This window comes from Cydia strobilella, chromosome 14 (assembly GCF_947568885.1).
Source record: "Cydia strobilella chromosome 14, ilCydStro3.1, whole genome shotgun sequence".
NCBI classification, from domain to species: domain Eukaryota; kingdom Metazoa; phylum Arthropoda; class Insecta; order Lepidoptera; family Tortricidae; genus Cydia; species Cydia strobilella.
Genome location: NC_086054.1, coordinates 15,316,170 through 15,341,470, shown reverse-complemented (window position 1 = coordinate 15,341,470; position 25,301 = coordinate 15,316,170). Strand labels below are relative to the sequence as shown.

The 25,301-nt window shown below is 42.5% G+C and overlaps 1 protein-coding gene and 3 long non-coding RNA genes across 4 annotated transcripts in view; 2 read left to right on the top strand and 2 right to left on the bottom strand.

Annotated features, from left to right (window-relative positions):
* The window catches only part of LOC134747246 (mucin-2-like), a 105,124-nt gene that overhangs the window by 4,653 nt on the left and 75,170 nt on the right, over positions 1–25,301 (bottom strand). The window contains exons 2-11 of the mRNA XM_063681850.1: positions 18,934–18,986; positions 9,515–9,783; positions 8,386–8,545; positions 7,794–7,961; positions 7,291–7,469; positions 6,595–6,730; positions 6,000–6,125; positions 2,855–4,226; positions 2,281–2,719; positions 40–1,659 (exon numbers count right to left, since the gene is read on the bottom strand). Coding sequence (XP_063537920.1) covers positions 40–1,659; positions 2,281–2,719; positions 2,855–4,226; positions 6,000–6,125; positions 6,595–6,730; positions 7,291–7,469; positions 7,794–7,961; positions 8,386–8,545; positions 9,515–9,783; positions 18,934–18,966 — 4,502 coding nt within the window. The 5' untranslated portion in view covers positions 18,967–18,986. The remainder of the gene's footprint in view (positions 1–39; positions 1,660–2,280; positions 2,720–2,854; positions 4,227–5,999; positions 6,126–6,594; positions 6,731–7,290; positions 7,470–7,793; positions 7,962–8,385; positions 8,546–9,514; positions 9,784–18,933; positions 18,987–25,301) is intronic.
* LOC134747303 (uncharacterized) overlaps positions 1–25,301 on the bottom strand; it is a 131,175-nt gene that overhangs the window by 50,259 nt on the left and 55,615 nt on the right. The window lies entirely within an intron of this gene.
* Positions 169–5,165, top strand: LOC134747297 (uncharacterized). Its single transcript, XR_010128308.1, has 5 exons — positions 169–301; positions 362–421; positions 1,775–1,933; positions 2,864–2,923; positions 5,105–5,165. It is a non-coding gene; the product is annotated as an uncharacterized LOC134747297 (long non-coding RNA).
* On the top strand, positions 4,245–4,647 carry LOC134747299 (uncharacterized). Its single transcript, XR_010128309.1, has 2 exons — positions 4,245–4,321; positions 4,397–4,647. It is a non-coding gene; the product is annotated as an uncharacterized LOC134747299 (long non-coding RNA).

The following is a 25,301-nucleotide window of genomic DNA, read 5'->3' as shown; positions in this document are numbered from 1 at the left end:
TAGCAATTAGGAGGTGCCTGTGTCGTTGGTTTAGGACACCTAGGGTCATTATTTCCTGGATAGCAATTAGGAGGTGCCTGTGTCGTTGGTTTAGGACACCTAGGGTCATTCGAGCCAGGATAACATCTAGGTCCTTGAGTGGAAGGTGGCAAGTATGTGGGTCCCACCGTCGTTGTTTTTGGTGGTTGTGGGCAGTTCGGGTCGGGAGATCCTGGATAGCAGACAGGTTTAGGTGTTGTGGGCTTAGGACATCTAGGGTCTTGGCTACCTGGGAAGCAATTTGGTGGGGCTGGTGTGGTAGGTTTAGGGCATCTAGGGTCATTACTTCCTGGATAGCACCTTGGAGGTGCTGGAGTTGTAGGCTTAGGGCATCTAGGATCAGTGGATCCAGGGTAACAGTTAGGAGGGGCAGGGCTAGTAGGTCTAGGACATCTAGGGTCGGTACTTCCAGGGTAGCAATTAGGAGGTGCCTGGGTTGTAGGTCTAGGGCACCTAGGGTCTGTGTTTCCTGGATAGCAGTTCGGAGGTGCAGGGGTTGTCGGTTTTGGGCAGCGAGGATCGGTTGATCCAGGGAAGCAATTAGAAGGGGCAGGAGTTGTTGGTTTAGGACACCTAGGGTCTTGGCTGCCTGGGTAACATCTCGGAGCTTGAGTGGTTGGTGGTGGAGTAGTTCTAGGACATCTAGGGTCATTATTTCCTGGATAGCAGTTAGGAGGTGCCTGGGTAGTTGGTTTAGGGCACCTAGGGTCATTCGAGCCTGGGTAACACCTTGGTGCTTGAGTGGAAGGTGGTAGGTAAGTAGGTGGCGTTAAAGTAGTAGGTTTTGGAGGTTGTGGGCAGTTAGGGTCCGGGGAACCGGGGTAGCAAACAGGCTTAGGAGTTGTTTGTTTTGGACATCTAGGATCGGTTGATCCTGGGTAACATTTGATTTGAGGAGGTGCTGTAGGTCTTGGGCATCTTGGATCTGTGTTGCCAGGATAGCAGTTCGGAGGGGCTGGGGTAATTGGTTTTGGGCAACGAGGATCGGTTGACCCGGGGAAGCAATTGGGAGGAGCTGGAGTTGTGGGTTTTGGGCATCTTGGATCTGTGTTGCCAGGATAGCAGTTTGGCGGAGCTGGGGTAGTTGGTTTTGGGCAACGAGGATCGGTTGATCCGGGGAAGCAACTGGGGGGTGCTGGCGTAGTTGGTCTGGGGCATCTTGGATCTGTGCTTCCAGGGTAACACTTTGGCTGAGCTGGTGTGGTTGGTTTCGGGCAGCGAGGATCATTTGATCCCGGATAACATTTAGGAGGTTCAGGCGTTGTGGGTTTTGGACAACGTGGATCATTAGAACCAGGGTAGCACTTTGGAGCCGCAGTTGTAGGTGGAAGGTATGTTGGTGGGGTCAAAGTGGTTGGTCGTGATGGCTGAGGGCAGTTAGGGTCAGGGGAACCAGGGTAGCAAGCGGGTCTAGGAGTCGTTTGGGGACAGCGAGGGTCCCTGTTACCAGGGTAGCAATTGGGAGGGGCTGGGGTAGTTGCTTTTGGGCAACGAGGATCGGAGCTTCCAGGGAAGCATCTAGGAGGAGCAGGGGTAGTTGGTCTTGGACATCTAGGGTCATTATTCCCTGGATAGCAGTTAGGTGGGGCTTGAGAAGTTGGCTTAGGGCATCTTGGATCATTGTTGCCTGGATAACAATTGGGGCGAGCAGTAGTCGTAGGTGCAGGATTAGTAGGTCTTGGACAACGTGGATCCGTGGCACCAGGATAGCAGTTAGGCGGTGCTGGGGTTGTAGGTCTTGGGCATCGTGGATCGTTACTTCCAGGATAGCATTTTGGCTGTCCAGTAGTTGATGGGGGTAAGTAAGTGGGGGGTGAAGATGTGGTGGGCCTTGGCGGTTGAGGGCAGTTAGGGTCAGGGGATCCAGGGTAGCATACTGGTTTTTGTGTAGTAGGTTTAGGGCATCTTGGATCTGTGCTTCCAGGATAACACCTAGGTAGTGCTGGAGTAGTAGGTGTGGGACAACGACGATCATTCGATCCAGGGAAGCAATTAGGTCTGGAAGTTGTAGGTGCAGGTGTAGTAGGTTTAGGGCATCTTGGATCCGTGCTTCCAGGATAACATCTAGGTGGTGCAGGGGTAGTTGGTCTTGGGCAACGTGGATCTGTGGATCCGGGGTAGCAATTAGGACGACCTGTGGTTGTAGGTGCAGGGGCAGTAGGTCTTGGACAACGAGAATCCGTGGATCCGGGGTAGCAATTTGGAGGGGCTGGGGTGTTTGGCCTTGGGCAACGAGGATCAGTGGACCCAGGATAACAATTTAGAGGTGCTGGAGTGGTAGGTTTGGGGCAACGAGGATCAGTTGACCCAGGGAAGCAATTAGGTGGTGCTAGAGTAGATGGCCTAGGACATCTCGCATCAGTGGAACCAGGGTAGCACCTAGGTTTCTCCGGTTCAGGGGGTAAGTATGTTGGAGGAGTTAGGGTTGTAGGTCTTGATGGTTGTGGACAGTTAGGATCGGGAGAACCTGGATAGCAAACAGGTTTAGGAGAAGTCGGTTTTGGACAACGAGAGTCTGTTGATCCGGGGTAGCAGTTTGGTGAGGCAGGAGTACTGGGTCTTGGGCAACGTGGATCCGTGGATCCAGGGTAGCAATTGGGCCGGGTAGTGCTTGTAGGCACAGGGGTAGTCCTTGGACAACGTGGATCCGTGTTTCCAGGGTAACAGTTTGGTGGGGCAGGTGTAGTTGGTCTTGGGCAACGTGGATCAGTGGCTCCAGGGTAGCAATTAGGGCGGGCAGTTGTTGTAGGCCCTGGAATAGTAGGCCTTGGACAACGTGGGTCCGTGGAACCAGGGTAGCAATTTGGTGGGGCAGGCGTAGTAGGTTTGGGGCAACGAGGATCGGTTGATCCTGGGAAGCAATTTGGTGGAGCAGGAGTTGTGGGTCTTGGGCAACGTGGATCTGTGGATCCAGGATAACAATTAGGAGGTGCTGGGGTGGTCGGTCTAGGGCACCTTGGGTCATTGTTTCCAGGGTAACAATTCGGTGGTGCTGGGGTGGTCGGTTTGGGACAACGAGGGTCGTTACTTCCGGGGTAGCATTTCGGCTGTCCAGTGGTTGATGGGGGTAAGTAAGTTGGTGGTGATAAGGTAGTTGGTCTTGGGGGTTGCGGACAGTTGGGATCAGGGGATCCAGGGTAGCACACTGGTTTTGGTGTGGTAGGTTTAGGGCATCGAGGGTCGTTGTTGCCAGGGTAGCAGTTAGGGAGTGCTGAAGTAGTTGGTCTTGGGCAACGTGGATCTGTGGACCCAGGGTAGCAATTAGGTCGAGCAGTGGTTGTTGGTGCGGGGGTAGTGGGTCTTGGGCAACGAGGATCCGTTGATCCAGGGTAACAGTTTGGTCGGGCAGGCGTTGTTGGTCTTGGGCAACGGGGATCCGTGGATCCAGGGTAGCAATTTGGGCGTGCTGGTGTAGTAGGCTGTGGGCATCTAGGATCGTTACTTCCAGGATAGCATTTAGGCTGTGCTGTAGTTGATGGGGGTAAGTAAGTTGGTGGTGATAAGGTAGTTGGTCTTGGGGGTTGCGGACAGTTGGGATCAGGGGATCCAGGGTAACACACTGGTTTTGGTGTGGTAGGTTTAGGGCATCGAGGGTCGGTGTTTCCAGGGTAGCAATTAGGGGGCGCTGGTGTAGTTGGTCTTGGGCAACGTGGATCTGTGGATCCGGGATAGCAATTAGGACGAGCAGTGGTTGTTGTTTCGGGGGTAGTGGGTCTTGGGCAACGAGGATCCGTAGATCCAGGGTAGCAATTAGGTGGGGCTGGAGTAGTTGGTCTTGGGCAACGTGGATCTGTGGACCCAGGGTAGCAATTAGGACGAGCAGTGGTTGTTGGTGCGGGGGTAGTGGGTCTTGGGCAACGAGGATCCGTGGATCCAGGGTAACAGTTTGGTGGGGTAGGCGTTGTTGGTCTTGGGCAACGGGGATCCGTGGATCCAGGGTAGCAATTTGGGGGCGCTGGTGTAGTTGGTCTTGGGCATCGTGGGTCGATACTTCCAGGGTAACATTTGGGTTGTCCAGTAGTTGACGGCGGTAAATATGTTGGCGGAGACAACGTAGAAGGACGAGTTGGTTGAGGGCAGTTAGGGTCAGGGGATCCGGGGTAGCATACAGGTTTTCTTGATGTGGTGGGGGCTGGTGTGGTTGGTCTTGGGCATCGAGGATCTGTGCTTCCAGGGTAGCAGTTAGGACGAGCAGTAATAGTTGTGGGTGGAGGAGTCGTTGGTCTTGGGCAACGAGGGTCCATAGATCCGGGATAGCAGTTTGGTGGGGCTGGCGTTGATGGTCTTGGGCAACGTGGATCCGTGGATCCGGGATAGCAATTAGGACGAGCAGTGGTTGTAGGAGCAGGAGTAGTAGGTCTTGGGCAACGAGGATCCTTAGATCCTGGGTAGCAATTAGGGGGCGCTGGTGTAGTTGGTCTTGGGCATCGTGGATCGTTACTTCCAGGGTAGCATTTGGGTTGTCCAGTAGTTGAAGGGGGTAGGTAAGTTGGTGGCGACAAAGTGGTTGGTCTTGGTGGTTGAGGGCAGTTGGGATCAGGTGATCCAGGGTAACAGACTGGTTTTTGTGTGGTAGGTTTTGGACATCTGGGGTCCGTGCTTCCAGGGTAGCAGGTAGGGGGTGCTGGTGTAGTTGGTCTTGGGCAACGTGGATCTGTGGATCCAGGATAGCAAGTAGGACGAGCAGTGGTTGTAGGTGCAGGGGTGGTTGGTCTTGGGCAACGAGGGTCCGTAGATCCGGGATAACAGTTTGGTGGGGAAGGAGTTGTTGGACGTGGGCAACGTGGGTCTGTGGATCCAGGGTAGCAATTAGGACGAGCAGTGGTTGTAGGAGCAGGAGTAGTAGGTCTTGGGCAACGAGGATCCTTAGATCCTGGGTAGCAATTAGGGGGCGCTGGTGTAGTTGGTCTTGGGCATCGTGGATCGTTACTTCCAGGGTAGCATTTGGGTTGTCCAGTAGTTGAAGGGGGTAGGTAAGTTGGTGGCGACGAAGTGATTGGTCTTGGTGGTTGAGGGCAGTTGGGATCAGGTGATCCAGGGTAACAGACTGGTTTTTGTGTGGTAGGTTTTGGACATCTAGGGTCTGTGCTTCCAGGGTAGCAGTTAGGGGGCGCTGGTGTAGTTGGTTTTGGGCAACGTGGATCTGTGGATCCAGGGTAGCAATTAGGACCAGCAGTGGTTGAAGGTGCAGGGGTGGTTGGTCTTGGGCAACGAGGGTCGGTAGATCCGGGATAACAGTTTGGTGGAGCAGGAGTTGTTGGTCGTGGGCAACGTGGGTCGCTGGATCCAGGGTAGCAGTCCGGCGGTGCCTGAGTGGTTGGTTTAGGGTTAGGGCATCGAGGATCTGTGCTTCCAGGGTAACAATTTGGTGGAGCTGGTGTCGTTGGCCTAGGGCATCGAGGATCAGTATTTCCTGGATAACATTTAGGCTCTCCAGTTGTTGACGGTGGCAAATATGTCGGCGGCGACAATGTTGAAGGACGAGTCGGTTGAGGGCAGTTAGGGTCTGGTGAGCCAGGGTAACAGACAGGCTTTGGCTCGGGTGTGGTCGGCCTAGGACACCTAGGGTCCGTACTGCCTGGATAGCAGTTAGGTTGCTGTGTCGTTCGTGGGCAGGCTGGGTTGGTGCTTCCCGGGTAACATTTTGGAGTTTCAGGACAACGAGGATCTTGGCTTCCTGGGTAACAGTTGAGTTGCGCCGGAGTGGTGTTTGGTTTAGGGCATCTAGCATCATTAGAGCCAGGGAAGCAATTAGGTGGAGCTGGCGTGGTTGGTCTAGGACATCTAGGGTCATTGCTACCAGGAAAGCAATTTGGTTGGGAAGGCGTAGTAGGTCTTGGACACCTTGGATCAGTAGAACCTGGGTAACAATTTGGACGACCGATTGTTGGTACGTAAGTCGATGGGGGTGTTGTCTGTTGAGGGCATCTTGGATCCGTGCTACCAGGGTAGCAGTTAGGTGCGGGTGGTATGGCTTTTGGACACCTGGGATCTGTGGATCCGGGATAGCATTTGTTCTGAGGTGGGCCTGTTGTTATTTCGGTCGTGATTTCTTTGCAGTCTCCTTCGCAGTTGCTCGTGCAGAGCTGTGGAATAAAAGATGAATCAATAGAATTTAAATATACCTAATTAAATTAATGTTCATATACACGTTCAAAAGTATGCTTTTGAAAAATGTTTTTTCTTTTGTGCAATAATGTTTAAATAAATAATAATGATAATGCCTGCGTCTTTCTAACAAATCTAAGTTAACAAATGAAAATGCTACCAAACGATTTTTTTTAAAATAAAGTTACCTGGTCCTGTCCTGGAGTAAAATAATATATAGGCCAGTTTTTTATATCCCGATTGTTAAGGTTCTCTACTTAATAATTATAGTAAAGGTAGTAGTAATCCCTTTGTATACAACACAGGTTTACATAAAATTTACAGAAATAGAGGTACAAAGGGGAACTAATATTATAGATTTTGCTAGCTTTAATATACTAACGACTGCTGCACAAAGTCACAGGCTAAAGCTAACTTAATAAATAAGGGTTTATGAATCTCCCTTACCTCGACATTGCAAGTGAGATAGACCTGGTCGGTCTCAGGAAAGCGAAAGGCGCTAACTTTACTGTAAGCAATGAGGGTGGCGCCGCTTTTGCCAGTGTTTGTGCTCTTTTGCCACAAATCTATAAGCTTCCTCTTCCTGAAAAATATAGCAAATAAAATAAATTTCACTTTTTTAAGAGTTGGATCTCTGGGAACAACATTGTCGGGTTTCAGAGATATTGCGGATACTGTGAAGTCAGTTTCTTACTTAGGACATCCAAGTGAGTGAATGAGCGCTAGTAACCAAGCGTGCGTGCTTTAATGGTAGGATGACCGCTTAGCATGACCTGCGTTGTCGCGAGCAAACCCATTCTTGATGCCGCGCTTGACATAAGGAGTCGCGCGCGACAACGCAAGTCTTGATACCTAAGCGGTATGCAAGGCGCAAATCCCGTCGCGTAACAATGAGTTTCTCGAACCATTTATTTTTAGTTCTCGGGTAAAATAAAGCATCTCATAAGACATGTTTGGAAGGTTAGATGGCAGTCGCTTTTGTAAAACCTGGTACCCAAATTGTAAAAAGAGGCAAGCCCAGTCTGCTTTGCAACCCGATGGTTACTTAATCCCAAAGAGCACAGTAGGAAAGTTCAAGAGCAGGAGCATGAGGAACCAAGCCTCCATAATGAAAACCTTTAGAGAAAGCGATTGAGGACTTACTTTGGACATCCCTCTTTGTCCGTAAGTTGTATCTTGTTGGTCTTCGGGCTGTCGTACTGTTCACTATCATACGCCCAGCAGTCGTGGATCTTCAGGTTGAACTGGTTCCTCACATCCTTCAGGTACACCAGGATGGTCAGGTACTCGCCGATCTTGATGGAGTCTTTTAGCGGGGTCGTCTGGAAAAATGTTTTTAAAGTTTAGATAACAAGCGTACGTACATAAAATATACACAAAAGTTCAAAGATGCGTGTGATGTGAAGTCCCTGGTCCAAAGGACGACATATATTGCCTAAACCTTCTTAGGAAGGCATATGCTCTAAAAAAAGTAGGCTTGCGATGAGGCTTTCCTTATAGGTCTGAAAAATACATATAATACATGTTTGATGATTTTTATTAACGAAACTTGTATTGAGGGAAAAAATATTAAAATCTCTTTTAATATTGGCTTGCTAATATCTTGTGTAGGTACGTGAAATATCTGGATATTGTAATTTACTCACATTGGGGAAGACACCCTTCTGTATGTCCATCCAGCATTCCACGCCACCGGCTGGTCCTTCAACCGCGACCACATCTAACATATCAACCATGAACGGCTTCAGTTTGAGCGTGTGTGACTCCTGGCGCTGCCCGGTGGACAGCTCGTATGATGTGCGAGCGCATGACACCTGGAAAGTAGTAAAATAAATTAGGACAGGATTATGTTTCTTGATTTTGTTAGGGAAATTGCTGACACCGACAAAGAAAACGATGTGGACACTTATCATTTTATAAGTAGTTATTAGTTATTACTACTATTGTGGCGAAATCAAGGGCTGTGCCAGAAATCATAGGCAATGTAAGCGTGAAAGACCAACAATCGTTGATAGAAAACCCCAATGGAAACTTAAATAATGTATGGAAATATTCACGTGACTTGCAGCATCTCATACCAAAACATTTTTGATTTTCGTTTGGCGGTTTTCGATGTTAGATTGTAATCTTGGCTAGGCCCCCAGCACAGCTGTTTATTGAAGTTCTAATGGCGATGTAAATACAAATACAAATGAGTTTATTTCATTACTTTTTACAGCTAACCGACTATAAAAGTACCTTTCTGGCGAAGTCAAGCGGGCCCTGCACGAAGTCATCAGCTTGGAAGACGAGTACATTGTCAACAGTGCCGCAAGCGTTGCATAGAGGCCGGGAGCCGCAGCCATTCAGCGGTACTCGGAACGAGTAGCGAGACTGACTGCCGCCCAGCGACACGTATCTGGAAACACGGAATATTTATTAAGAAGTGAAAACATGTACCTAGATGTTGGTACCGAATAGGGACTGGAACTTGAACCGTGAACTTTCAAATAGAATACCATCATCATATACGAGTAAGTCTCTTGTCGGTGGAGCAATTTCCATGTTTCGCGGTCCTCTGCCTTCTCTTTGACAGCCTGATACGACACGACGTTGAGTTTTTCCTTTATTTGATGCATGTACGCTCTCCTTGGTCTTCCCTCCTTCCTCTTTGCTTCAACTTTCCCTTCTATGATGTTATGTGAGATGTTATGTGTAATGTGTATGATGTTATGTGTGTATCTTGTGTGATGTTTCTATGGTGGTATCATTTTGCTGTGTACTGTACATCGAATGTTGGTAATAAATAACATTATTAAATTATGTGCAAAATTTTAAATACTCTCCAAAAAAGAAAATTACTCTGTTACTTACATATATTTGTTCAATTTTTTAAAATTTATATCAAGAATCTAATTAGACTTCGTATCATATGATCACTATCGTATGCACTGTATAACTCATATAGAGTGAAGGGCTGTGAACTGTATTATCGCAATATAGTTTTCCACGCTCTTCCTATTACACTTTATGCCCCACAACCTACCAAAACCAGTCAATTAGGGTAGACCGAGGTGAATCGGACCACTGGGCGAATGGGATCACAGTTTCTCCTGACCAGTTAGCATACCTAAATAATAGTAAATAATAGCTTGATTATACTCACTTGCATTTAGGATCATTCAAGAACCCTTTGCTGTAAATGATTCCATCGTAAACATCGGCGAATTCCACAGTAACATCTATATAATCGCCCGAACATTGGACATCTATATCAGGTGCCTGAGGCGAGTCAGCCTCTCGCGAACCGCGTATGAAGTAAACCCCAGTTTCTCCTGACCAGTTAGCATACCTAAATAATAGTAAATAATAGCTTGATTATACTCACTTGCATTTAGGATCATTCAAGAACCCTTTACTGTAAATGATTCCATCGTAAACATCGGCGAATTCCACAGTAACATCTATATAATCGCCCGAACATTGGACATCTATATCAGGTGCCTGAGGCGAGTCAGCCGCTCGCGAGCCGCGGATGAAGGTGACTCCAGTTTCCTCCGAGGACTCGTAGAAGGGGGAGAGGACATTGTCAGAGAGCTGGTAGTTCAGCTCGGCAGCAGTAAGGGTTTCGCCATCTGAAGCTGTAGCGAGCGACAGCTGAAAATAAATAAAGGTGAAATTAGTATAAACCACAGAACCATCAGAGCCAAATCGCACTCTCAAACACACACACACACACACACACACACACACACACACACACACACACACACACACACACACACACACTACACAGCTTAAAATGGTAAACTATTACGAGTATATCGGCTTTCATCATCATCATCATCATGTCAGCCGATAGACGTCCACTGCTGGACATAGGCCTCCCCCAAGGCTCGCCACTCCGACCGATCCTGTGCCACTCGCAACCACCGAATTCCCGCGACCTTCACCAGGTCGTCGCTCCATCTTGTTGGAGGCCTACCGGCAGTTCGTCTTCCGGTACGCGGACGCCACTCCAGAACCTTCCGGCCCCACCGGCCATCAGTTCTGCGAGCAATGTGCCCCGCCCACTGCCACTTAAGGTTTGCAATTCTGCGAGCTATGTCGGTGACCCTAGTTCTACTTATCGGCTTATTCGGCGGTTATCGGCTTTAATGACACTTATTTATACGGCTACCAGCAGTTTGACGCTGACGCGTCATACGCTAGCGTGTGCGTAACTTGCAAACCTTAATTCTATGCAATTCGCCTTTACTCGCATATTAGTGCGAGTGAGATGTATAGAAAGTCAGTTACGCAGCGCAGATGTTAGCGAATATGACAGGTTGACACTGCTCAGGTAGTCGTAGTAAAGCTACTGAAAAAGTGGTCAAAGGCCAGCTTTGTAAGGCTAGCGGGATACAGCTTAGCTACAATGAATTAATTTTGGCTGTACCAGGCGTGGCTCACTCCGCGATTTCGTCGCGTCGCTACAATTACATGCGGCCCACACCGATTTTGGTGTCTAGCAGTAGCAGTTGCCGCGCACCGCTATAGAACGGACGCCTGCTCGCGCTTGCGCTTATATCTCTCGTAATAGACGCCTTTTGTTGGAAGGTGAACCTTCTGTACCTAGTACCATTATTTATTCTGTGGCTGTACCAAATATCACTTGGCACAATCGAAAGTTGTCGACAGCTACGTAAATGATTCATCAATGACAGTTTTACACAACTATGTGTAACATGGAAATATGTATCTCGTGTGAGCAAAAAGCATTGTCTGTGTTAACAATAAAATATTAGCTGCGCGATAAGGCAGCCGTGAATGCTTGACTGGCACACATTTTTCTCTAACGCAAACTATTCACTTTAGAAAAAAATGATATTAGAAACCTCAATATCATTTTTGAAGACCTATCCATAGATACCCCACACGTATGGGTTTGATAAAAAAAAATTTTTGAGTTTCAGTATGGGGAACCCCCAAAAATTTTTTTTTCTATTTTTGTGTGAAAATCTTAATGCGGTTCACAGAATACATCTACTTACCAAGTTTCAACATTATAGTTCTTATTGTTTCGGAAAAAAGTGGCTGTGACATACGGACGGACTGACAGACAGACATGACGAATCCATAAGTGTTTCGTTTTTTGCCATTTGGCTACTACGGAACCCTAAAAACTAAGACATAACTTAAAACTAAGTATTTTTATGAGAAGAAGGTGAATTCATTTTTTGCAAATCAAATTATTTATTGTCGACTCTCACTGTGTACGCAGTAGGCACTCATACAACCTTTTCCGCATATTGCGAAATTAATGCAAAAGTTACACCCTAATCTCACTACACTCAGTGTTGGCCGAAACGTTAATGCAATTAACCACCAGCACAAATTGAACAGTAAACTGTAACCGTACGTTACGGTTTACGGTTCAATTTGCACTGATTAATGGTTAATTGCAATTAACGTTCGGCCAACACTGACTACACTACATTTGTCACGTGCTATACTAATCAATCCGCAACACTCACGAAACTAAAACACAATTTAAATAAATATTATGGGCAATCTTACACAAACCGATCGACGGCGATATATGTAATATGTAGATGTATATAAACAGGGTGACCTTAGCCATTGGACAAACCCTGAAATCCCACGTAGGGATTATTATTATTATTCCCGGGTATGTCCTTAAATGGACCCGGGTATGTCCTTAAACTGCGTCCGGACCCGGATATGTCCTTAAACTACGTCCAAAAGAGAGGTATGGGCACTGTGAATGACATCTCGCTTTGTGTGGTAGGGCACAGGACAGCGGATGTCATTCCAGATCTAGAACAGAGCCCAACTGGGGAAGTACCTGCACCTTACAGAAAACCGCAGCCAAATAACACTAGACCCTACTCATAGTGTTGTGTTCCTGCCGGTAAGTAAGGTTGCCAGAGCTCAACGAGGGAGAGGAGTGTTAGGGTCGGCAACGCGCGTGTAATATCTCCGGTGTTGCAGGCGTCAATACTGCTTACCATCAGGCGGGCCGTATGCTTGATTGCCACCGACGTGGTATAAAAAAAAAATATTCAATCCCTTTCTAGCTCAGAAATGCTCTAACGTTAGTATTTTTTTAATTAGAACAAAAGAAAAAAAAAATTTCAAACAAAAATTAATTCCAATGATCGACAACAAAAATAAACATACTGTATTAACCATTGGCAGTGTTTTTGACAACTTGTTCGAAAATGTGCGGCAATAATGACATTTGTCAAAAATCAGAATCTTATTAATGTTATAAATAAAAAAGAGAATCGATAAGGTCGAAGAAGGAGTCATACTATTTATTACCTCAGGACAAAGATAGATATAACTCCGTAATAGATGGACACAGTCTAAGGAAAAAACGTGCCTCGAAAATCAAGAAAATTTTATTCTCGTTCAGAGGGCGCTACTAGCTTTGGCTTACTGTCGTATAGATGGCGTTGACGGCTTCGTTTGTTATTTAACAATTTTAACGCATATCAGTGAAAGAACATGGGTCAAAATCATAAAAATAATTAATGCAAATAAAAAAAATCATTTATCCATATTTAAATACATTTTATCGTATTTTTATAAATATTTACTTTTAGTTTTAAAGTGTGTCGACAGATGGCAGTGAATTTACTGTGGTTACAAAATTTAATATGACAGTACCGCTCTAGTATAAGTTGCTCTATGCCTCAGGAGCTATTAACACATACAGGCTGCTCCAAAGTAAAAAAATCGTAATTTGTTAAATTTCTTCGTAACCGCTACACCGGTTGTTGTGATACTTGGTATACTGATTCTATATACCCTAACGCATATGTACATTTCGGCTTTGTCCAATGTCTAAGGACACCTTTATACATAGGAAACTTTAATTTTATTTTGTTTGACATTTAATGATGATGCTAAATTGCTAAGATTGACATCTATTTTTGACATGTTTTTGTTTATACATACTTATATGACGATCCTTATTGGGAGAGATAATTATTTTAATTTATTTTGTATTTTTTAGTATGTAATGTTTGACGATCATGATAAGAAGATAAGCATAATTTTGACATTGATGCAAATTTATAGTGTAATTTTTATCCTGAAATAAATAAATCTAAATCAAAAAAATCGGGAACTATCAGTGATGAACACAAAAATAAATGCCTTTACCAGGATTTGAATCCGGGACCTCTTGTTTCGTAGGCAGGGTCACTACCGACTACTCCGACTAGGCTAGGACTGCTAGGAGGCCGTTAACTAATACCAGAATTAAGCTAACCACCTTCTGGGATTGCGCAAATTCGGATTACACGAATTTAGGACCTAATGAAACGATTTCCAGCATGCTGGAAATTAATTCTTCCAAAAAACGCCCGTGACCCCTAGGCTTTCCACTCATCTCTAGCACAGAATAAGGAATAGAAAAAATGGAATCGAAACTAGAACAGATCATGCTATCTCTACAAAAAATCCAAACAGATCTAGACAACCAAAATGAAACTATTAAAAAAAGCGGCGAAAATGTAACACAAAAAATACAGCAGTCCCTTGACGAGAAGTTCAACCTACTAGAAGAAAAATACGAAAGTTTAAAAGATCGGGTAGAGAACAACGAAAAAAGGCTATATTTTCTAGAGAAGCATGCTAGACAGCGTAATCTAGTCTTTTTCGGCATAGCAGACACCGAAAAATCTTACTTCGAACTGGAAAGTACCTTTCTAAGTTTCATCGGCGAGCTTTTTTCAATCGAGCTTGATTGTAGAGATATAGAATGTCTCAAAAGGGTAGGAAAAAAATCAGAAAAAGCCCGCCCTATTATTGCAACTTTCACGACACTCAGGAAAAAAATAGAAATACTGAAACAAAAGAAAAAATTAGATAACTCAGGTTACTACATTCAAGAGGACTATCCTCCCCAAATATTAAAAATAAGAAAAGAGTTGCAAGAACAAGCAAAACACGAACAGGAAAAGGGCAACAGAACAATTATTAAATATGACAAATTAATAATACTGAATAAGGAATCCGCTACACCTTCAAACACTAAGAAAAAAAGGAACCTGTCGCTGTCGCCTCAAAACGAAGCCGGCCAAAGTAACGAATCCTCTTCACACATACAATCGAATAAGAAAAATAAATATTCAACCGAGCCGTTGCTAAGGGACCCCGGCAACAGAAACAGCATCACACCAAATATAATAAATAAAGATAAAAACTCGACCCTATTGAGCTTCGTCACTACTACAAACAGAACACCTTCAGGCAACAACACAAGTCAAACTAAATAGCAACTAGCGCCTCCTCCTCGACCACAGCAAAATAATACATGTGTAAAATATAAACATAGTAAAAATCTTCCAAACCGGCTGGTCACCGTGGAAGATCAAGACCAAAACCCTCCAAGCGAAAAAACAAACCCACCAAAAAAGTTATACATACTGACATACAATGTCAAAACACTCTCATCGGCCGAACGACTAATAGAGCTAACCGAAGCTCTCAAAGAAATCAAATACGATATAATAGGGCTAGCTGAAACGAGACGCATTGGAAATCAAATCGAAGAACACGATAACTTTATCTTGTGCCATACAGGACACACACCTGGAAGGTATGGCATAGGTTTTATAATAAAACTCCATCTAAAAAATAATATAGAAAGTTATGTCGGCCTCTCGGAAAGAGTGGCAATACTGAACCTGAATTTTGAAACTCTCGCTTATCAATCATACAGGTCTATGCTCCTACATCAAAAGCAAGCGACGCTGACATCGATAATTTTTACACAACAATTAATAAGGCAATAGAACTGGCATACAAGGACTACATATTGATGGGCGACTTTAATGCGAAAATTGGAATACCAAAAAAAGAGGAACACCTTATCATGAAAGCACACGGTTATGGTGATAGGAACGAGAGAGGCCAAAGATTAATCGATTTCGCTAGCGAGAACAAACTGTCAATTTTAAACACATTTTTCAAAAAAAAAAACGAAAAACAAATGGACCTGGCGATCACCTAATGGGACTCATAAAAACGAAATCGACTTCGTGCTATCAAATCGACCTCTTATATTCCAAAACATAGAGGTACTAAACATAAACTACCCTTCAGACCACAGGCCAGTGAGAGCTACAATAACATGCTTACGACAAAAAAAAAGTAGAACAAAATTTACCAACTGTCAAAATAATACATTAAAAAGCGAAGAAGAAATTTCAAAGTTCAAAGAATGTTTAAGCTCCTATATACTGAAAGATCAAACGATCATGCAAAAAATTACTCCAGTTCAAAAATATTACGATAACCTAATCAATATCATCACCAAAAGCTTACAAAACACCCGTGAAGCACATAATTCCGAAAAAAGTCATAAAATATTATCCAATCGTACACTAAAGCTTATAAAGAGAAGACAAGAGCTGCAAAAAAGCAAGAATAAAACCAGAGCAATGAAAAACGAAATTTCGGCTCTCTACAAGCTTGTTAATAGATATATAAAAAAAGACTACACAAATTATAGATACAACACAATTGAAAAACATTTGAGCCACACTGGAAGTACGAAAAAAGCATACAGGGAGCTAAAAACAAATAAAAATTGGATCGACGGGCTAAATCAAGGCCAAACAACCAAAAACAACCGTAGCGAAATCATCTCCATAGCTACCCAATTTTATGAAGAATTATACAGTGCTAAAGGACCGACAGACATCAGTAACAAAATCCAATGTACTACCAGCAAAACCAGCGAATTAAATAGACCAGAAATAAAAGAAAGCGAAGTCATAGAAGCATTGATAAAACTCAAATCAGACAAGAGCCCGGGCGCGGACAACATAGCAAACGAAGCTTTGAAAATAGCCGCCCCGATACTAGCCGCACCCTTTACAAATTTTTTCAACTACATCCTCGAAACTGGAGAGACACCAACTCAATGGTCTGAATCAAATATCATTTTGTTATACAAAAAAGGCGATCCAAACGATATCGGCAACTATAGACCCATAAGTCTACTCCCAAGTATGTACAAGCTATTTTCCACAATCCTTACCAAAAAAATCAGCTCTATATTAGAAGAAAAACAACCCATAGAACAGGCAGGATTCAGAAGGGGCTTCTCTACAATCGATCACATCCACACACTCGAGCTTCTTATAGAGAAATACCAGGAGAAAAAAAGACCGCTCTACTTGGCATATATCGATTATAAAAAAGCTTTCGATTCAGTGTCACATAATTATATTTGGGAAACTCTAACAACGCAGAACGTGAAAAATGACTATATACGAGTTATCAAGAGCATATACAAAAATAGCAAAAGTAGAATTAAACTAGAAACAGCCGGTACCTGGTTCCCTATCAAAAGAGGTGTAAGACAGGGGGACCCTCTATCTCCTATACTTTTTATAGCTGTACTAGAGTCAATAATAAACAAACTTGACTGGAAAAAATACGGTATAAGAGTCGAAAACAGATACCTTAACCACCTACGCTTCGCCGACGATCTGGTGCTGATATCAGAAAAAGCAACTGAACTACAGTATATGGTAGAGTCTTTAAATTGCGCTAGTAAACTCGCTGGCCTGGAAATGAACCTCTCCAAAACTATGTTAATGTCTAACAGCACTAAGTTACCAATATATGCTGACGACGAACCTCTTAAATATACTGATAAATATATTTATCTCGGTAAACAAATTAGCTTCGACATTTCAAGCAATTACCAAGAGGTGGAACGCAGAGCACAGCTAACATGGAATAAATACTGGAGCTTAAAAGAAATATTTAAGAGCAACTTGCCAATCAATCTGAAGACTAAGGTAATGAATACTTGCCTCATACCATGCCTGACCTATGCTTGTCAGACTTGGAAGTTTAATAAGAATCTGCGAAATAAAATTACTACGTGCCAGCGCGGAATGGAGCGCAGTATGTTAAATATAAAACGAATAGAAAGAATACGCCACACAAAAATAAGAAACATCACCAAAGCAACAGATGGCTTGGCATATGCTTTAGCGCTTAAATGGAAGTGGGCTGGACACGTCGCGCGCCTTGAAGACCAGAGATGGACGAAAAGTGTGACCGCATGGAGGGGACCACCAGGCAAACGAAAGCAAGGGAGACCCAGAAATCGGTGGGAGGATGAAATCAAACATACAGCGGGTCCAAGCTGGATGCAAACTGCAAAATCCAGAGACGATTGGTTCACCTTGGAGGAGGCCTTTACCTGCAGAGGGGTTCTTGCAGAATAACTCACGGGAAAAGAATCAAATAATAATATTCTAATAATATTTTTTTTTTTTGTTATCTCATAGTTTACTAACACTAAAATAGCTACAATCTTTTTTCATGATATTACTAACAAGACTACTTTTGGAAACTGTATAATTAATTAATTCTGTAAGAAATAAAGGCTTTTTTATTTTTATTTATTTTATTTTATTTATTACCATACAGAACGGCCACGCACGGCCCGCCCCGACTCGAATTACCTCGCCCCGCGACTGCAGATTGACAACCTTTTGCCGACCGCTCGGTACTGTTTTTAAGCAACTACTCACACAATGACGAAAGCCGCGTGTACAGACGTGCCGTTCACACATAGAAACGCAAGTGATTTTTGATGTAGGTATATGGTGTCCGCCCTGTGTCTAGCACCTTTCTTGTCATGTGGTCTGGTGGTCGTAGTCGCTTCTCGGTAAGTTTTTCTTCGATTGGCCTTACTCTGAAACTGCCTCTAACGTGGATATTCAACGTTACTCCGCCAGCCCATCTCAGAATCCTCATCTCCGCAGCATGGAGTTTAGCGACTTGTTCTTTTTAGAGTGGCTAACACTGCGACTTGTTATTTTTGAGTGGCCAACACTCAGAGCCGTATGTCATTGCCGGTCGCACAGCTGCCTCATAAACTTTGCCCTTAATACGAACTGGCATTCGTTTATCGCAGAAAACGCCCGTGAGCTCACGCCACTTACTATTAAAGAAAATGGCTGAATAGACCAAAAGAAAAAAAAACCGAATAAATGCCATCTCAACTTAGATCAGTTAGAATTTACTTATAAAGCTTTTTATAAGCTCTTTTGTCGTCTCTCAATTCTCAAATAAATGTTACGTAAAAGCTCATCGTAATTTGATTTGCATAACAGCGATACAATCTAAAATTTTAGATTCCACCATTTCTATATAATTATGAAACGAGGAGTCGAAACGCGAGGTCATAGAGTATTGACATGATTAGCGCAACGAAAGATGGAAATGTTTTGTAATGTGGTATCTATATGACAAGTGTTGCTTAATTTTAAAGTGTGGTTACTATGTTTTTGGAGTCAATGGACTCTTGAGTGAAGGATGACCGACGCTAGAACGGCCCGTACCTGGGCCGAGGCGTCCGACATGTCAGTTTTATATCTTGTAGCCGCCGTGCAGGTCTCGACGACAAATAAAAAGACTTCGATTTGAAGTAAACGTGTAATCACATAGGTGCTGGTTACGAGGTACAGTTGACAAAAACGGTTAAAGGTGTAGAAGTGGTGGTAATAGTATGGAGGCTGATGCGAAAGTGATTAAGCTAATTTTGAATGGTAAAAAGGTAGTCTAAATTTAGGTGCCTCTAATTGGCCGCGATACAGGTTATGTGGAGCGCTCCTATTGGTGCATTCAAATAAGCCTCCGCATAGTAAGCGAGCCCGACGGCTGCGTTTTGCTACTGCATTATACAAATAAAGGGTTGCGTTCGCAACATATCTATCTATCAATTTATTTTATTTATTTTATTGTTAATAATATGTTGGTTACCTGCACAAGTGCAATCAGTGCCGCTATGCGCATGACAGCCGCTTCATGGGGCCCTGAAACAAAACAAATATATTTATAAGTAATTGAAATCAATATAATGGGCTATTAAATCTCGTTTAAGTGAACCGCGTGCTCCTAGTTTAGGTACTGTTTATGAAACTTAAATACCACATTACTATCGTAATTATAATAAAATTACCGTTAAATGTGGTTTAAGTGTTACCGTAAAATGGGGTGAGTAGGAGCAAAACTGACATTCCAACCTCGATAACATTTTATTTTTACATATGCAAACTGAATGGTGTAAAAATAAGTGTTCCGGACGTTTGTATTTGAGTTTTTATTTTATTTTGGGTAGATCCATTTCATAACTTTGACGATAAACAGGAAATCCCACCTCACCCCGTAGTCCCTCGTAATTGGGGTGAGATGGGTTTTCATACAAAGGTGATTTTGGAAGATTGTTAGATCGTTTTTTTTTTTTAAATTATAGCTCCATTTTAAATTGGAGTATATTTTTTTTTGTAGCAGTAGCCTTAAAATCCCATCTCACCGCCCTTTCATCCCTTCTCTCCCCATTCATAACCCAACTCTCCCCGCGAACCCTACTCACCCCATTTTACGGTATGCAAGGTTTCTAACGCAGTCCATAAATCGCATTTGTTAGATTCTACTTTGAAATTCTTATTTTTGACAATCGTATAAGTAATATCAGGGAAATTGATTTTAATAATTATTGATACCACAGAAATATGTGTAAATGTATCTAAGGAGTAAACTATTTTTTAATTCTTTGCTCCTGTTGGTCTGTTGCACCCTGCGTGTATATTGACGAAACTCGAGCATAGAGAAATGTGCCATTTTCAACCAAAAGGGTACTTATTGAATTTAAACTGTTGTGAGACATACTAACATTAAATCATTTTACGGTTTAGACTCACTTGTTTTAGTCACTCGCGCGACATGTTTCGGAGAGCCTAGGTCTCCTTTCTCAAGCACTAATAGTGCGAGCAGCGTTCACGACGACCGTGTATTGCGTACTGCCGCTGCCGCGAGCCGCGTCGCTCGCTGCGCGCGCGCCGAGAAAACCGCTGCTCGCACTATTAGTGCTTGAGAAAGGAGACCTAGGCTCTCCGAAACATGTCGCGCGAGTGACTAAAACAAGTGAGTCTAAACCGTAAAATGATTTAATAAGGGTACTTATTGTCGGTTGTCAATAAGGCGCTATTTCCATATAGCTTCAATTTGAAATCAACCTTATCAACAACCGACAATGTGGTACTTTTTGGTTGAAAACTTCACAAATAATTAGTAAACTTACTTATTTCTCTATGACTAGTCACTAAGGGCTACTAAAGGGGCCCACTGACTATCAGTCCGCCGGACGATATCGGCCTGTCAGTTAGAACAAAAATTTGACAGTTCCGAACAACTGACAGGCCGATATCGTCCGACGGACTGATAGTCAGTGGGCCCCTTAAGCAGGAACAGGAATAACCCCCTCCCCCCTTTTTAAGTTAAGTAATTTATTTAGGTGGATTCAATCGCCAATAAAATTGATCAATATAACAAATAAATATTTCCACTATTTTGCATTGCCGAATTAAGGGTAAAAAATTTACTATAGTATTTTACAAACTAGATGGATAGGGTAACCTAAAAAACACCAAACCTCGCAATTATAGTCGGTCAAACTAAATTGTCAGTAAATAAAAACAAAAAAAAACTATAGTCATTCTTTTCTTTTGGGTGCTAGTACTAGTGTAAGACAAAGTGTATGATTCTCTCTGTCTATGTTTGAAATGAGACAGTGCTTTGACAAACTATATGTATAAATATTGAAATGATATCTGTCAGCGTACCGTTTGAGTTTGAAAAATACCATAGTAATATTTTAAAACTTTATTTACATACAAGATATATGCAGTGGTACTACGTAAACGAAATTAATAACTAGCTTAAATCTAAAATAGGCCCTTGAGGCATTGTACCAAGGATGCTGGCGGCATTTCCTCGCTGTATGGCAATGCTGATACGTTTTGCGAGGAAGCAGCCAGCTCTTCGGTCACCAGTTACGTCAACCAGACGCTTCGCGATTTCTACAAACAACTTGTGCGCGCTGGGACCCCATGGACCTAGTTTCAACTCCAAATGGAACGAAATATTATAGTAATATTTTAATTGCATTATCAATTTCATGGCTTTCAAATGTCGGAAGCAGCTGAGATCATGAATCGACATCAGATCGTGAGCCATTATAGAGTTATAGACACAGCATGATTCAATTAGGAAATCCGTCACGCTCACTACTGGCAACATTATTAGCTGATCAAAAGTAAGCGTTATATTCTTGAAATAAGGTTTATAAAGTGTCAGAGCGGTGACCATGGTGCAGCTAGTCATGTTTAATTGTTATGTTATTTTAAATTCCTTGACCTGATGGTTCTTGAACTGCGGTTTGAAGAATTAATTTCGTGGTTTCTGATGTAAGTGTATGCTTTTGGTAATGGACTGCTTTTCGCATAAATAGGATCTTACGCGAACTCAATATCAAAAATAGACTCAACTAGTCTACGCAAGATACTGGAGTTTTTCGGGCACATAGCCAGGAAAGGTCATAATCTTAAACAACTCATAGTTACTGGCAAGGTTGATGACAAACGACCTAGAGGCCGTAGCCCAATAAGGTGGGCAGATCAAGACCGTTCTACCCTAGACACCTAACTGAACGTCGCGCTTCACGATGCCAAAAACAGACATAGATGACACCGTCAAAGAGAAGCTGATTCCATGGGGATTTCACGACCCTCAGCAATGAGGAACACGACGCGAGGATGAAGGATGTAATGGTTCTTTGTCAATGAAAATGAGCATTAAATCAAATTTAATCTATATTTTAATGGTAGCAATAATAAGTGGCCATATGATTAGATAGGAACTGTAGAAACTTTATAAGTTAAGGTTATACGACTTTTCTGTGGACATCAACAAATAAATGTACCTATATAGCCTATTTTTCTATGCAGACTCTTATAGGTATGTTTCAGTAAAAATAAATGTGTCCAAATTGTTAACTTTCGTACTGTCCACAGAAACGACACGAGTACGGCTACCACCAGTTTGAGACTGACATTTTCGCTAGCGTGTGCGTAACTTACTTTCTATGCATCTCGCTCGTACTCGTAGATTAGTGCGAGCGAGATGTATACAAGAAAGTGAGTTACGCAGACGTTAGCGAATATGACGGTTTGACACTACTAAGGCAGTCGTGGTAAGGCTACAGTTTTCCGGAGTGTTTTTGACCCAACCAAAGAATAAATTAGTACTAGGTAGAGAAGATTCAATCTCTAACAAACCGCGTCTTTTACGACAGATATGACAAGCGCGAACAGGCGTCCATTCCGTAGCGGTGCGCGGCAACTACCTATGGCTAGACACCAAAATTGGTGTGGGCCGCATGTACTTGTAGCGACGCGACGAAAAACCTAACCTAACCCAACTAAATAACATAAGATTTTTAATAATCTTATAATATTGTCATCGAAATTTAGTATTAGCTCTTATTAATCAATCAATCAATCTGGTGAAGGTCGCGGGAATTCGGTGGATGCGAGCGGCACAGGATCGGTCGGAGTGGCGAGCCTTGGGGGAGGCCTATGTCCAGCAGTGGACGTCTATCGGCTGACATGATGATGATGATGATTGATCAATCTTATCATATAAAATGATTCTAAAACAGACAACATTGCTGTCGCTAAAGTAGTGTAACTACTCCATTTATGTCATAAAGACCATTCTAAATACGTCACGTCCCTACAACATACCGACATAGCTCGGAATCCCGATACCATATATACACTATTGTAAACCCTTTAAGGTTAAAACATTTCGATAAAAGATTTACCTTATTGCCCAAATCAGTGAAGCAACCTGCTTTAAGATTAAACTTTTAAATAAATGAAAAAGGGAAAAATTCACTGTCTTGGGTGTTCGCGCCCCTTTTCATTCCTTGTCATTCACTTTCATCCATTTCGCTCGATCTTTCTTTCATAAATATATTCGACCTCATTTTCATATCACCCGCCTTTTTGCCGACCTTCTTAAACGCTATAAAGAAAAGCAGAAGAATTTGAATATATCTGTCATTGCCAAAATTGTCAATAAAAATAAAAACGCATCTTTCCTCGTGAACGATAAACGTGAGTGTGAAGGTGAGAACTGTGAGGACTTCCGGTTCGAACGCCATCTTGATAGTAGCCTCGTGATTAATTCCTTTGTTTTTTGCTCATTAATATCGTTTAAAGTGTAATATCGATAGTTCTATTATACAATAATCTAATGTGGTAGTGTGCAGTGAATGGAGAATTAATCTCAAAGCGTGTTTAACCACCATTTTGGAGTCAACGGCCGGTAGTCCACGTGCTTCTCGTAAAATCTAGCTATCGGTTTTACGAGACAACTACAACAACCACCGAACAGCGTCGTGCTCTAAGAGCATTTATTTTGTTCCTACCCTTTTACGTGACATTGGCTACGGGCAACACCGCCCTCAAGTCCATCAAGAAAAGAAAAAGAACTGTGAGAAGAAATCAGAAGCAAACGAACCACTAAATTACAATAATATAACTCTGCGGCCGCCGCAACCGGACAGAATTTTACTGAGCAGGTAAGGTCGGCCCCATTAATTCATAGATTCATTTTCAGCCATAGCCCCTCTTTATCTTCGGGCTGCGCTCCCGCTGGTCCTTCGAAATCGCGTATACACTTGGGTGGGACTTGAACCCACCACTGGATCACTAGTACAGTGTTCTGCCGTCGAAGCTACCAAGACCGTACCAAATACAGCGAATATTTTTACCATATATGAGCCATAGGGAGGCTCTAGAGACATCTACCGTAAGAGCGTTACACTTCTTAAACGGCCACCGGAGTTCCAAGTCATATTGGAAATTCACCAGTAGGTAACGATGCGCTATCCCATACTAAATCTAATCTGCTTTTAGAAAAATTGTTTAATTAACATAGGTACATTATAAATTTTCGACCACATATATTATTAATTTATCAGTTTAAAAAAAGTATATTTTGCTTTCAATGAATTGATTTCACGTAAAAAAATTCGGAGGGAAATATACTTCGGCATTTAACCCTTAAACAGTCCAAATATAAAATAAGAAACACGATTCAAGTCATCGCCTAAAAAGTCCTAAAAATTCTGCTTAAGAAATAGTTACAATAAGGTGGTAATTTTTGACGTATAATATCTAAGTGTGCCCTTTAAAGGGTTAAATGTTTAAATAATATGTGCCATTTTCAATCAAAAGGGTACTTATTGTCGCTTGACAGTAAGGCGCTATTTCCATATATTATTGTATTTTTAAGTTTTATGTTACCTTATTTTATTTTACTGTATGAGTTTAAAACTTGAAATAAACAATATTATTATTATTATTATTATTATTATTAGCTTCAATTAGAAATCAACCTTATCGACAAGCGACAATGTGGTACCTTTTGATTTAAAACGTCACATATATCGGCTTAATAAAAAAGAAATTCTATTTTAGGAATGGGTCACCCTTTCCTCCTTGGGCCGTCCTATAAAATAAATACGTAGTACTTAAAATGGCCGATCACGAGCTTAATTGCAGCCGTCTCCCTCTTGAGGTCGGCGGTGTGATCTGTGCTTCCGCGTGTTTCCACAGACCCAGACGTAGCAGTTTTTACTAACGGAGTGACCTAGTAAACTTCGGAAAACTATTGCTAAAATTCTTCGATAGTTGGTCATAAATAACACTGTCATTATAATAACACTTTCATTATAATAACACTCAGATAGAAATAGTAGAAGAAGTCTAAAGTCGATAATATGTACGATGTTTATCAAAATAAATAAAAAAATGTTTTAAATTTTATATTAAAGGAAAAAATGGAAAAAGTTACACTTCCGGCAGGGTTTGAACCCGCAACCTCCGCAATCCGTGCGTTGCTCTTAACCAATTGAGCTACGGAAGCCTCATGGAAATTTGGAGTATCGCTCGCAGACGTATTTGCATGTTAAAAAAATTGATTTAAAAAAATGTTTTGTTAATTTAGTATTTAAGACAATTTTGCTGTGCCCTAACAGGGTATCATGTACCGACTATTTTTTTTTTACCAACTGTATGTAATGAACATGATTGCAATAAATAGATGAATGAATGAATGAATGAATAAAACAATAACACTGCAGCTTATGGTATGCTTTTAATTTTGGTACTAGTTACCTCGAAATGTTTTAGACTTAGGGTCAGGTGGGGTAAATATAAAACACGGGTAAAAATAAGTTTTTAACACTTAAAAACTTATTCTATTTCATTCCTATTCCA